At 37.6% G+C, this 14,219-nt stretch overlaps 1 protein-coding gene across 8 annotated transcripts in view; it reads left to right on the top strand.

Annotated features, from left to right (window-relative positions):
• The first annotated feature begins 977 nt into the window (after positions 1 to 977).
• LOC127868250 (gamma-tubulin complex component 6-like) overlaps positions 978 to 14,219 on the top strand; it is a 66,453-nt gene continuing 53,211 nt past the window's right edge. For 7 of the 8 annotated variants that reach the window (XR_008044045.1, XR_008044039.1, XR_008044052.1 and 4 more), the window contains exons 1-10: positions 978 to 1,083; positions 3,081 to 3,298; positions 3,897 to 4,039; positions 5,098 to 5,225; positions 6,585 to 6,676; positions 9,038 to 9,086; positions 9,632 to 9,813; positions 11,508 to 11,553; positions 12,487 to 12,671; positions 13,218 to 13,425. Coding sequence is in view for 2 of the 8 variants with exons in the window: in XM_052409885.1 (XP_052265845.1) it covers positions 3,126 to 3,298; positions 3,897 to 4,039; positions 5,098 to 5,225; positions 6,585 to 6,676; positions 9,038 to 9,086; positions 9,632 to 9,813; positions 11,508 to 11,553; positions 12,487 to 12,671; positions 13,218 to 13,425 (1,206 nt within the window). In the remaining 6 variants the exon portion in view is untranslated. Of the gene's footprint in view, positions 1,084 to 3,080; positions 3,299 to 3,896; positions 4,040 to 5,097; positions 5,226 to 6,584; positions 6,677 to 9,037; positions 9,087 to 9,631; positions 9,814 to 11,507; positions 11,554 to 12,486; positions 12,672 to 13,217; positions 13,426 to 14,219 lie in introns of those variants that run through there. The other variant, XM_052409900.1, reaches the window with a different exon arrangement.

Below are 14,219 nucleotides of genomic sequence, written 5' to 3'. Positions count from 1 at the left end.
ATTCTGTGCACTCATAATTTTAGATCATAATAGATCTAAGTATTGTTGTTCAGTAAACTAATATACGCTTTGACGAAAATATTTAAAATTGTTTTCGAAATTGACCGTTAAACACGTAAATAATTAAAGCTTTAAACAAGCCGGCGTTCCAGCAGTGGAATTGTTACCTCACTCATGCATTGCATTCCAATCCGCAAGGTTTCAAGGTCAGTTTGCGGTCAGTTACAGAAATCGTTATATAAACGCTATCTAATAATTAAAGATATTCGGCGATATTATTATGGTATGCCAATCATAGATTTTTAATGTGTTTTCGACAATTGCATGATAAGGACCAATTTTTATTAATTTAATTAGAATTATTTATCCATTTAGACCAATTTATTAAGCATGATCAGGATGATTCATGATAGTAATGGAATCAAATAAGATTCGAGTGTTGCCGGCTGACCTATATGCTTTCATTTATTTTCACGCTTCTTGTGTTTTTCTTTTCTGTAAATATAGATATCTGAGTAATAATATCTAATAAAGCGAAATAAGCCACGAAATCTGGCGCAACACGTACCCCGTTATTGATTTGCGTGTGATGCAGCTAAGAACTGCGCAGAAACAAGGCATTCGCTATTTTTGATATCATAGATATAACTTTTGGTCGTTCATAAACACCGACCACAATCAACGCCGTATATCTTTTTTAAAGATATTTCTTGTTTTTATTTCTCTTGGTTTAGTCAGAGACGTAAATCTACGTCTCTGGTTTAGTCAGGGACCAGTATAGGTCCCTGGTTTAGGTTTGCATATTCTGTTCGGCAAACAATACTTAATCATACAATCTTTCTAAAGATTAGTGTCTAAATCGTCCTGACCACAGTAAAACAAGCACTTGATTACATTAAAAATGCATTTTCCCCACATTGTACATTGTGAACGTATGTTCGATTATAGTGTCTATTTGTCGACAACGATAGTATGGAGTATTATACATTACCTTTTAATGGCGGATTGTTTTTGGAGACCGAGTAACTTTAAAAGTTAATAAGTTGGTTTAAGTACCATTATCACGTTGACGAATTATAACAGGTTATATAATTATAGACTGATTTTGTGTTTCGTTAAGTAATCCATTCATAAAAATATATATGATGTTTGAATCGCTTTTGTTATTGAATTGTGTTCTTTTCGGAGAAATACAAATTCGGACACATTATGTAGCCTTGTAAAGTTGTAGGGTAAACACTTTGTTGCTCCCCCCCCCCCCCCCCCCCCCCCCCCCTCAAGACAAAAAAACGGTTGCTTAAAATAATAAAATACTCAATTCTAGGACATAATTTCAACAATTAAAGAAAACTGAACTAAGTGTAGACAAAAATTTATATTGTGAAAATACGGAGCTCCAATGGGGGATCGAACCCACGACCTTCGGTGTAGTCAGACACTCTAACCACGTCCCTGAAAAGCTAGTTCAATAGCAAGTCTGTTGGAAGTGACATTAAATCACTACACTCCTCCCCCTTTTAATGTTTCAAGGCCAGACTTGTCCATATAAACGGACTCCCAGAACCTTTGATAATTTTTGCTATGGCGGCTCTGGCAGTCCATATGCACCCCTTCATAAACATGGGTGCAGTTCAGCGCAGCGAATCCGTGCGCTTCACTAAACAGTTACAGACAACGTTAGAGACAAATTGAGGAAAATAATGAATAAACTTCATAACCATGTAAAATTTACCTGAATGGAAACCTACGGATGTTATCCTTTGCATGCATCCGATAAAAACACGACGATGTTTCAACACACTTTACTCGCTGACATTGTTATGTTTAAATTTGAAACAGTGCATTCTGTATCGAATACCACATCGTTATCGACTTTTTGGCTCCAACACATAACGCGATGTACAAAATATTGGTGTAATGCGACCTGACCTATATTGGGTCAATTTTCCAATATGGCGGATACAGCGTACAAAACAAAACCTTAGTCAATACAAATCAATTATTTCTTGCTTTAATGGTACCATTTGGATGAGTTTGTGGTTTAGAGTAGAGTAGGTAAAGTTTAATAAGCTCTTGCAGTTTCAGTGTTCATTAACCTTTGAATTGTTGATAACATTTTGCACCCATGGACAAGAGAGAGCGCATTGCAACTCTCAGCCTAAGCTGAGAGTTGAATTATTGCAACTAAGGCCAGACATGCCCGCTACAGCATGTCACATTGACACGTTTTGCTATATTATAGTGTCGACCGCTTCACAAGCGGCTCCTTGAAGCCATTAGACAGCTCACACCCACGTTCTGAATCACAGTTTGTGTTTGCCTCGTCGCCATTATTGTAAAAATACGGAGCTCCAATGGGGGATCGAACCCACGACCTCAGGAGTGGTAGTCAGACACTCTAACCACGTCACTGAAAAGCTAGCTCAACAGCGAGGCTGTTGGAAGTGACCTTAAATCACTACACTTATTTATCCAACACATTTAAACTCGCTTAACTATTAATCTTGTCAGGAAAGAAAATATTTAATTTAACGTGGCTGGTAATGCTTTGTTTGCCTGATTTGTTTTTCATTTGCATTATCGAATTGGCACTTGTGAATTATGAAGACTTGATTTCAGAAAAAAATGGAATCAAACCTTAAGTGTGTAAAAATCTGGAAAATGCACTTGTCCTGCAATGCTACAAGCTTACAAAATGAGTTAGCCCTTATGTTTTGTCGTCATATTTTTTCTGTCACCTTAACTCTATTTTTTTTCAAAATGAATCTCAACTATCAATATGTAACACATACTGAGTTCCTGTTGAAATACTTTTTTTCAATAAAGTTCTTAGTATCCCATATTTAGAAGTATAATCACATTTCTACCAGTTAAGATTTAAAGCACCTCATCCTGTTATAGTTGGCTTATATGAAAATGCAATGACCCAATTGGGCCTATGTTGGGGACATAATATTTGCCAATTTAAGAGGGTCAGTGGTATTTTACTTGCCTAGACCTACTAGTATTGCCAGTATGTAACATATTGCCTTTAACTTTTTATAGCCATTTGTTGACAAACTGAATTGTTTGATTCTCAGGTCGTGTGTAAACTGTGTATGGGACTTAAAAAACAGTAATGAAGAATGGCTGTAGAGCACAGTATCACTGGAGAATTCAGCAAACTGTGTTCCTTATTCACACCTGAAAAGAAAAGGGCTGTTTTGGGGCAGCCTCTACAGACTCGCAGCCAAATCAGGACCAGATTGAAACGAAAACTCTACAATTCTCTTTTTACATTCCTGAATGATAAACAAAGGTATAATTATGATCATCACCTTTTAAGGAGTTATTTTCTTTAAGTAAAATATCATCATTGATTGGCAACAAATTGTTATCGTAATAAGAGTCCAAGCATATCCTGTTATTGTTGCTACAACCGTGTGGAATCAATACTAAAATTTTGGCAAATTTTAGCTTGCCTATTCACTGAATAGTCAAAGCTATAAAACTCATGGATTTTCTGGATTGGGCTTCTGTGTACCGGTAATGCTCTGGTTTGTGGGAATGTGCAACATCTGTATATCGCAGTTTCTATTACATTTGTTTTAATTGAAACTTTGCCCATGTTTATGGGGTCATTGTTTGAGGTCACCTACCAAGTTCCATGACTCTGACCTGAAATTTAGAAGAATAATGCCCTTTTTTGTAAATTCAGATTAATGTTTTTGTGCAAATTCAGTTCTCCTAGCTCTTAAAAAAGCGACATTAGCTTACTTTCTGCAAACTTTTCGCCAAAGTGGCACTCTTGGTCTTTTTTCAAAAGCTGATCAAAACAGTTGAGTTCCTTTGGGTCTCAGGTGAGAGACCTAGGGCCATTGGCCATCTTGTTTTTAACAAGTGCATTTATATTCCAGGAATGCACATTCTCCGGTCAGGAATGATGTGGAAGACATAAAAACAGAGCTGGGTTGGATTAAATTAGGCTTGCAGAGAAGGCGGAACTTTGATGATGCGAATCGACTGCAGGCTTTGCTGGAAGCAGTGGAGGATATGAATGGTTAAGTGGTTTGCGATTACAGAAAAGTTATTGTTTCGGTCAATTGTGAAAGGGGTTTAACAAAAATTAAGGTCAAGTTATGTGCTTTAAATTATCGTAAACTTGGCATCTAACAGTGTTTTCTGGTTAGCCATTTTTTACATTCTTTATGCGTTAGTCTCGTATTAAAAAAAATCCATCTTTCACTGAAATGCACTATTCTTTATGAAAAAAAAACATATATAAATCCACCAGTCTTATTAACTCTCTCTTTTGAATTTATCAGTGGACTTCACTTTTAAAGCATTCATAGGATTTTACCTTTGAACTGATATGGGGACTTATCTTTTGAACTTGGCGGAAAGTTATTTTTTTAACTTGTACAGGGACTTTTATATTTGCTGCATTGAAATAGATAGTTCTATATTCTGGATATATAATATTGGTGTGGAAATTGAATGTTACAAATTTCTAGAAAACCATCAGTCTTGAACAAGACGGACATATCTTGCAATGGTTCAAGATATATTAAAAAAAATCGTTTCATTGGTCCAAAGAATTTTTATAGATTAAATTCTATATGTAACTTAATAAAACATACTTAACATAATAGCAATTCAATAAAGATCCAATTTTTTTTTTCCAAGTTCTAAAGCTTCTTTACCTTCATGTTCTAGTAATCAAAAAGTTGTAACAGTTTGATATCACCTGGGTTTGTCACCAGTAATAGCGTCATTTTACTGAATACGTCTGGTTGTGTACACACCAGTCTTAACTGACACAGTGACCTTTACAGCTTTTTATAGAATGGTTTACAAGTTCATTGCACTTCCTATTTAAACATCTATGGGTCATGAAAAACATGCTGCACACATGTATAATATAAAATGCTGCACCTAATTGTGGGCGAAACTCTTAAAAATAACCTTTAAACTTGAGACATAAAATTTTGTCAAAAACACACCTGTAGTCTGAAGTGGAAGTAAGAGTGGTCCTGAAAAAGTAATTTTACTGATGGAAAAGTAAAATGGTTGTGTCTAGTTTTCCATAAAAAAAGTTTAAAATCTCATTTTTTACAGACCACAGCGAGTCAGAGAGTGTGTTCATGGTTCTCAAAGTTCTGTTGTTGCTAAGGAACACGGCTCCTACAAAAGCCCCTGACGTCCTGGGACACTCCAAACTGAATCTGCCTCTTATCCAAAGAAGGGTTTGTGTTTATGTTGTTTTTTTATGCCCCTGCAGGAGGGCATATAGTGATCGCACTGTCTGTCTGTCTTTCCGTCACACTTTTGCATTTAGGTTTCGAAAAATGCTCATAACTTCTATGTCGCTTTAGATGTAACCTTCATTATGGGTATGCATGTGTATACGGACAATGCCTTTCCATACGCGCAACAATTTTGAGCCCTTTGACCTTGACCTTGAACTTAGGGTCCGCGCTTAGGTTTCGAAATCTGCGTTGAGGTTTCGAAAAAACTTCAAAAAAGCGTTTTTCCAGGGCATATGTCTTACGATGGAGACAGCTCTTGTAATTTTTTAACATTTTTTTTTATATATATGTATATATTACTATACCTGTGCTATGTACTTTAGCAAGGTTGATGAAAAATGTTATGTGGATAGATGCCTATATGTATTTTTGTATCAAGACATTAAATTGTGTTGCTATGGTAACAGAAATTATCGTGACTCATATGTCAGGCTTCCTGAAAAGTCCCAAAAAGTTCCTGTCAACTGGACAGGCTGATGGAAAAGTAAGCCTGTCCGGATAAAAATTCACCTCGGAACAGCGTGAGTTTATAACTGAAGAATTTAGTAAAGTTTAACTCATATTTATTGCAATGTGCAGCCTGTGTATAAGTATCGGACAACTATTAAGGAGTAATTGATTTTGGAACATATAACATCAAACCATTATGTGTTCTTATGCAAATGTAACACACTGTTATTTTAAAATATTCTATTCATTCAAAATAATATGTAGTTATGTAGTCAACTTGTACAAAATATACTCTTATATATTCTCCGTACAATATCAATCTTTTACAAAACTATCTGTTTTATATAATCATAAATAAAATGAAAATGCGATATTACACGGATATAAACACATTTCCGTATTATTTCATGCGTTTCGACGATACATAAAGCAAAATATTGCTTACATATATGACAACTTCAAATTTGACAATTTCGATCATTTGTATAAGCATTTTTTTCATGTGTATTTTTTTTTACAACCTTTGTAATTGGATAGATGGTAATATGTCGGAACAATGAAATTGACTTTTCCGAAAAAAAACAACAAAGGGAGAGTACTCTTAAGAACTAGTAACGCGTTAGTGTTCTTAATGACAAAAAGGCTCGAAATTCACGAAAAGAGTGATTCCAATTGGGTGTTATCGTTGTTTTGGTAAGTATTAGACTTTTCGGTATTTAGTCATAATTTTTTTGGCCTGTCACAAGGACCAGCGATATTAGAAACTTCGCCGGACCGTAAAGAATTTTGCCGGACAAGACCGGCGGTCAGGCCTTTTCAGGAAGCCTGATATGATTCATGTTGCAGGGATTCGATCCAGAGCTGCCAGATGGGCCTCTCAACTATGGAGACACACAGCTACTGCAGTCCAGCAGGTTCCACTACATGCACTACTCCAGGTATGAATCCATGGGTAATATATATGAGCCTTGCTCAGGACTTAATGCGTGCAGATGGTTGACCAGGACGACACTTTCAGAATTAATTGTATTTTTATGCTCCCCGAAAATATTTTCGGTGGAGCATATAGTTGCCAGTTTGTAGTTCGGTAGTTCCTTCCTTCCGTCACACTTTTAATACCGTTTCCGTTTCTCATAGCGCCTTCAATACTTTACCAATCGCTTTCATATTTGGCACATAGGTACCTTGCATGGACCTCTACCTTCTGATGATGTTTGAGGTCACTGGGGTCAAGGTCACCGAGGCTAATAATAGACTTCCTTCCGTCACACTTTTGCTACTGTTTCTCATAGCTCCTTCAATACTTGACCAATTGCTTTCATATTTGGCATGTAGGTACCTTGCATGGACCTCTACCTTCTGATGACGTTTGAGGTCACTGGGGTCAAGGTCAAGGTTACCGAGGCTAATAATAGACTTCCTTCCGTCACACTTTTGCTAACGTTTCTCATAGCGCCTTCAATACTTGACCAATTGCTTTCATATTTGGCACTTATGCTCCCCGAAAATATTTTCGGTGGAGCATATAGTTGCCAGTTTGTAGTTCCGTAGTTCCTTCCTTCTGTCACACTTTTGCTACCGTTTCCGTTTCTCATAGCGCCTTCAATACTTTACCAATCGCTTTCATATTTGGCATGTAGGTACCTTGCATGGACCTCTACCTTCTGATGACGTTTGAGGTCACTGGGGTCATGGTCAACGAGGCTAAGAATAGACTTTAGTTGCCAATTTGTAGTTCCGTAGTTCCTTCCTTCCGTCACACTTTTGTTACAGTTTCTCATAGCGCCTTCAATACTTTACCAATCGCTTTCATATTTGGCACATAGGTACCTTGCATGGACCTCTACCTTCTGATGACGTTTGAGGTCACTGGGGTCAAGGTCACCGAGGCTAATAATAGACTTCCTTCCGTCACACTTTTGCTACCGTTTCTCATAGCGCCTTCAATACTTTACCAATTGCTTTCATATTTGGCACGTATGTACCTTACATGGACCTCTACCTTTTGATGACGTTTGAGGTCACTGGGGTCAAGGTCACCGAGGCTAATAATAGACTTCCTTTTGTCACACTTTTGCTACCGTTTCTCATAGCGCCTTAATACTTTACCAATCGCTTTCATACTTGGCACGTAGGTACCTTGCATGGACCTCTACCTTCTGATGACGTTTGAGGTCACTGGGGTAAGGTCACTGAGGCTAATAATAGACTTCCTTCCGTCACACTTTTGCTACCGTTTCTCATAGCGCCTTCAATACTTTACCAATCGCTTTCATATTTGGCACGTAGGTACCTTGCATGGACCTCTACCTTCTGATGACGTTTGAGGTCACTGGGGTCAAGGTCAAGGTCACCAAGGTTAATAATAGACTTCCTTCCGTCACACTTTTGCTACCGTTTCTCATAGCGCCTTCAATACTTTACCAATGGCTTTCATATTTGGCACGTCGGTACCTTGCATAGACCTCTACCTTTTGATGAGGTTTGAGGTCACTGGGGTCAAGGTCACCGAGGTTAATAATACATTTTTCCGTCACTATCGTTACAGTTTCTCATAGCGCCTTCACTATTTTACCGATATCTTAAATATTTGGCATGTATGTACCTTGCATAAACCTCTACCTTTTGATGAGGTTTGAGGTCACTGGGGTCAAGGTCACCGAGGCTGATAATATATTTTTTTAGGTGGTTATTAACACATAGATTGACAAAACGCATCATCGGGCAGCATCCATCAGTTTCACTGATATTCTTGTTTATTTAAAGGAAGTTTCTTCTCAGCATAAATCAAGTTAAAGTGAAAAGTTTTGTCACGTATTGTCCTGTGTAGGCTTCCAAAAGCAAGACTTATATAGAAATGGTGTTCTTTAAATGTTTGTTAGTTGTTATTTGCAACATTTATGGTCTGTATTTTGTTTGCATTGAGAAATAATTGACCCATTTGATAAACTTAATTGAATCACCTTTTTCAATCTGATCTTTCTAACATGTTTACTGAAAATGATAGATGTACTATGAAGCAGTAGAAAGTACTGGTATTTAGATAAAGCACATTTGATCAGCTACATATTAATACCTGAGGATTGCAAATAGCCTATCATACTTAGAAACAAGAAAACCATGTAATATTCAGTTGTCATACATTTTAATAGGGTTGTTAATATTCTTTCTGGGTGGTACAATAGTTAATTAATTATAAGCCAAGCAATTAAAACTCAAGTCTTATGATTTTCTTTTTGAAAATTATTGATAAAGAATTGTATTTTGTTGTTCACATGAAAAGTGTCGTGTTTTTACAGATCTTTGTTTGAAGCAGAGCCAATGGAAATTACAAGTCATATCAATAATGTAAGTGGACTCAACTGCTGTAGTTATCAACGGCCTGTTTGCTATTTGGAAATCCACACACCAAAAATAGTATTTATTTATCATAACAAGCAAGTAAAGTAAAATATAACAATTAGTACAAAGCAGTCACAAGACAGACACATTAATAAGATCCATGGGTAAAAAATATAACAAAACAAAATGTAAATAAGTCTTAATATTTGTGCAAAATGATTGGAAGATTACAATGTTGCTGTTCTGGGATAACAGTAAGCATGTTACCCACACTATGGGAAAACAGGGCTTAATGCATGTGTGTAAATTGTCTGCCAAGATAGGCCTGTTTCATCTGCAAAGGCTTATGTCAATTTTCAGTTTTATGGAATATTTCGTTAAATGGAAGTCTTTTATAAACAAAAATCCAATTTAGATGGAAAGTGTCCTTCCTGATCAACCTGTAATGACTGCACAGGCTAATATAGGACAACACTTTAGCCAGATGCATTTAGCCCAGTTTTCCCAGAAAGAGACTTGTTTGTTTGAATACAAGATCTGTTGTAAACCAGCTGTGCGACATGTCACCGGGCAGTGGTCTGCATGGAAACGGGCTGTTCCTGGTGCAGGGTTGTTTGGGAGACCAACATGAGCAGAACACAACCCTGTCCCTGTTTGGTGGCCTGGTGCAGTCCCGTACCAGCCATATGGACGTACGACTGACACTGCCGGAGCTGCCGGAGGCGGAGTCCAGGTATGTTCAGTAAAAACTAATATGAACTGCCATCTGGAAAATGGGGCTAAATGCATGTACCTTAAGTTCTGGCCCAGATTATCCTGTTCAGTACACACAGGCTAATCTTGGACAACACTTACACCTTGCATTGTATTTTTCATTAAAGAAAGTATTTTCTTAGCAAAAATCAAGTTTAGGCGGAAAGGTTCGTGGCTGATTAGCCTGTGTGGACGCTTTATGCACATGCATTAAGAAACATTTTCTTAGAGTGAGCTCATTTGTTTTAGCTTGATTGCATTGAAAGCCTTAGTGTTATTTAAATACTATTTAGTCACTTTCCTGGGTAGAATCAGTGCTTGGTGTCTTTGGGGGAGATCTATAGAACCCTTTCACTGTCGGGATCAAACCATGACATCCCAGTCGCTAGGGGGACACCATATCTTCTTCACTATGGTGACCACAATTTGGAAGTCAAGTAGGTTGAGATAAGTGACCATAGAATACTGGGTGTATAGATTATGGAAAAGCAGGAGAACCAGGAGTCTTAACACCTGCAGCCAGGAATATTTGTTAATTTAAATAAATGTTTAAAGTATATAATATTTGTATGGTTGATTATTGATTTTTATGCCCCCGGATCGAATGATCGGGGGTATATTTGTTTTTGGCCTGTCTGTCAGTCAGTCTGTCTGTCATTGTATGTTTGTGTCTGTCTGTCCCAAAACTTTAACTTTGGTCATACCTTTGCAATATTGAAGATAGCAACTTGATATTTGGCATGCATGTGTATCTCATGAGTGGTGAAAGGTCAAGGTCAAGGTCATCCTTCAAGGTCAAAGGTCAAATATATCGCTTCAAAGCGCAGTAGGGGGAATTGTGTTTCACAAACACAGCTCTTGTTTTTATATTCATTATGTCCAATCAAAGCTTTTGTGCACTGAATATAAATTAATTATTTCCAAAGTTGCATTTATTGAAAACTGTAGAAGGCATACATTTAATATTGTCCCTGTAAGAAAGTTATGCAATTAACTTGTACCAAATTATAGCTATCTGACAGATTTCACTCCTTTTTTCGTCAACTGTTATCCATTTCAGCATGTTTTTATGTCCCCCATCACTATAGTGGGGGACATATTGTTTTTGCCCTGTCTGTTGGTTTGTTTGTGTGTTTGTTTGCTCCAACTTTAACATTTTGCAATAACTTTTGCAATATTGAAGATAGCAACTTGATATTTGGCATGCTTGTGTATCTTATGGAGCTGCACATTTTGAGTAGTGAAAGGTCAAGGTCATCCTAAGATCAAAGGTCAAATATATAGCTTCAAAGCGGCGCAAAAGGGGACATAGTGTTTTTGACAAACACATATCTTGTTTATTAGTGGAATAGTGCTTTGAATTATCCTGATAGAACTAGTCAATTGAGCCTAATTCTGTGATAACTGTGCTTAATGCATGTTCCGAAAGTGCCATCCCAGATTAGCCTGTTCGCATAGGCTTATCAGGGACATTGTCGGCTTCTATGTAACATTTTGTTTAAAGAGTGTCTTTTTATTAACGATAATCCAGTCTTGGCCGAAAATGTCATCTAAGATAAACCTGTGCTGATTGAATAGGCTTATCTTGGATTTAACTTGACCCACACGCATAAGCCCAGTTTTCCAAGAAGAAGTCTACTAATTACTATCCTATTGAATGTTGATCTTTTTCAGAATGCTGGAAACAAGGATTCCTAAGGCCTACTCATCTTACAGCATTGTAAGTTTTTTGGCTGCAGGTTTTCAATAATTTGGAAGATTTACTTTTTTTATGTCTGTGACCTGATATTGTAATAGAAACATTTTTTGAGAAATAAAAATGTTTAAAGTTGTATGACCTTATATATGTACTCCAGGAACAAAAGATGATGTTTGATTTTCAAGTTTTGTCTGGGAACTGCTCACAGTGTTTCCCTTTATAAATGCAAAATTGACGTGTTTGATAATTGTTCATGATAGTTCATTTCAAGAACACATCTCTTATGAATATATTGTACCAGGACTTAAATAATTTTTTGGAAAACATAGCATCAAATAGCTGTATACTTGTACACTTGACTTATTTCATTACTACTGCATAAAAAAATAAGAATCAACTTTGCAGGAGTATAAAGCTAGTTGATTGCAATTTGTTTGCATCAAAATGCGGAACTTGTAGCTTGTTGAAAATACTGGGTGGTATCCAAAACCTGTAGATGTGCAGGTCAGTCAGCTTGCATATGAGCCTCCCTGGGGGAAAACGAGGCTTAATGCATGCACGCAAAGTGTCGTAACATATTACCCTGTGCAGTCTACACAGGCTAATCAGGCACAAAACTTTCCGCAAAAAGATTATTTTGGTTAAGTAGAGACTTCTTTTTAACAAATAAAATAAATTTGGAATGTGTCATTCCTGATTTGCCTGTGCAGACTGCACAGGCTAATCTGGCATTAATCTGGCATGACACCTTATGCAATAAGCCCTGTTTTCCAAGAGCGAGACTCATATGATTTCTGCAGGACCAAGGGGACAAAGGGTTCAAGGCACAGGAGGAGAGTGTGGCTGATGACCATTGGGCTTAATGCGTAAAGTGTTGTCCCTGATTAGCCTGTGCAGACTGCATTGGCTTAACTGGGAGGACACTTAACACGTATGCTAATATGATTCCAACAGGAGCAGGTGGACGAAGGGTTCAAGTCACAGGAGGAGAGTGTGGCCAGCTCCCCTCACAGCCCTGACGACCCCTGGGCTGACCTCTCACTGGACTCAGCCTTCCAGGCGGACTATGACACCAGCGTGTACGATCGATGTCTCACTGAGCAGGTGTCACTGCACTATACATGGGAGACCATTGGCCTGTAGGTTAAACACCACTGTGATAAGTGCTTTTTGTTTAAATATGAGCTGTTTCAATTCTGCGGCAAATGATATAAATCAAAACATATTTGATTAAATGCTGTTCTAGTTCACAGTGAAATTATGAGCCTTTTTATTATTATGCCCCCTTTCGAAGAAAAGGAGGTATATAGTTTTCGCACTGTCCTTCAGTCTGTCTGGCAGTCTGTCACACTTTTCGTGTCTGCTCTCTAATTCAAATAGTTTTCATCCGATCTTTACCAAACTTGGTCAGAAGTTGTATCTAGACAATATCTAGGTCAAGTTCGAATATGGGTCATGCTGGTTTAAAAACTAGGTCACAGGTTCACTTAGTGCATTTCAAGGATTTAGTATTTAGGTTTCGAAAAATGCTCATAACTTCTATCAAAGCGTTTATAGGGGGCATATGTCATCCTATGGTGACAGCTCTTGTTGTTACATATTTCTCAATCAGATTGCACAATCTAATCAGGTACGACGCTTTCCATCTTAACTGCATTTTGTTCTAAGAGTTCTTGTTACTCCAGTGGCCCTGGTCCCCGTACAAAACCGTTCCTGATGCATGGTGGGCCCAGGGCGTTTGACCACTGGTACGGTCACATGACCCAGTCCCTGAGGACAGCGTTCCCGTCGATGAAGATCACTGAGCGTCACGAGATCAGTCAGGCGGAACTGGTCAACGAAATCCTCAATGTCCTCATTGCCGTGCCATCTGTGAACTTTATGATAGACCTGGTGAGTATTTTCCTTTTAATACTGTCTACTGTCTTCTTCATCATTCACTTAAATTATTGACCGTTATTGAATATTCTTTTGTTGTATATAACTGCCTTAGTAATGAAGATATTTCTTTGAAACTTGGATCATTGAGAGGAAGTGCAGTGTTCCAGAACCACAACTTTCTCATTGTTATGTTTTGATTTATTGCTCATGGCTTGTTTTTTGCATGGTCCATTTCCTGTGATAAAGAGCATCAAGGATTAAGGGGAAGTGCAGAGAATTCTATACATTAATGAAACCTGGCTGATATCCCCAGCTTTGAAGATCATTATCACACTTTTGGCACAAAACAATACTACAGGGGCATTTGGCACTTACAGTGACAGCTCTTACTTGTTTACATTTTCTCAAATCACGGGCTGATATTTATAATAGTTGAATAAACAAAAACATTTTATAATTAAGAATATAGTCATACCAGGGCTATAGATAACTTTTGAGGTATATTGGGTAATCAACCCCTGTTTTTGACAACAATAAGGTTTTTATGCCCCCGGTAGGGTGGCATATAGCAGTTGAACTGTCCGTCAGTCCGTCTGTCAGTCTGTCAGTCTGTGCGTCCGTCCGAAAACTTTAACATTGGCCATAACTTTTGCAAAATTGAAGATAGCAACTTGATATTTGGCATGCATGTCTATCTCATGAAGCTGCACATTTTTAGTGGTGAAAGGTCAAGGTCAAGGTCATCCTTCAAGGTCAAAAGTAAAAAAAATACAATCCAAGGGAAGTAATAAGCTTTAAAAGTGAGA

This window comes from Dreissena polymorpha, chromosome 1, assembly GCF_020536995.1.
Source record: "Dreissena polymorpha isolate Duluth1 chromosome 1, UMN_Dpol_1.0, whole genome shotgun sequence".
Lineage (NCBI taxonomy): Eukaryota > Metazoa > Mollusca > Bivalvia > Myida > Dreissenidae > Dreissena > Dreissena polymorpha.
This window is presented reverse-complemented; position numbering and strand designations above follow the sequence as displayed.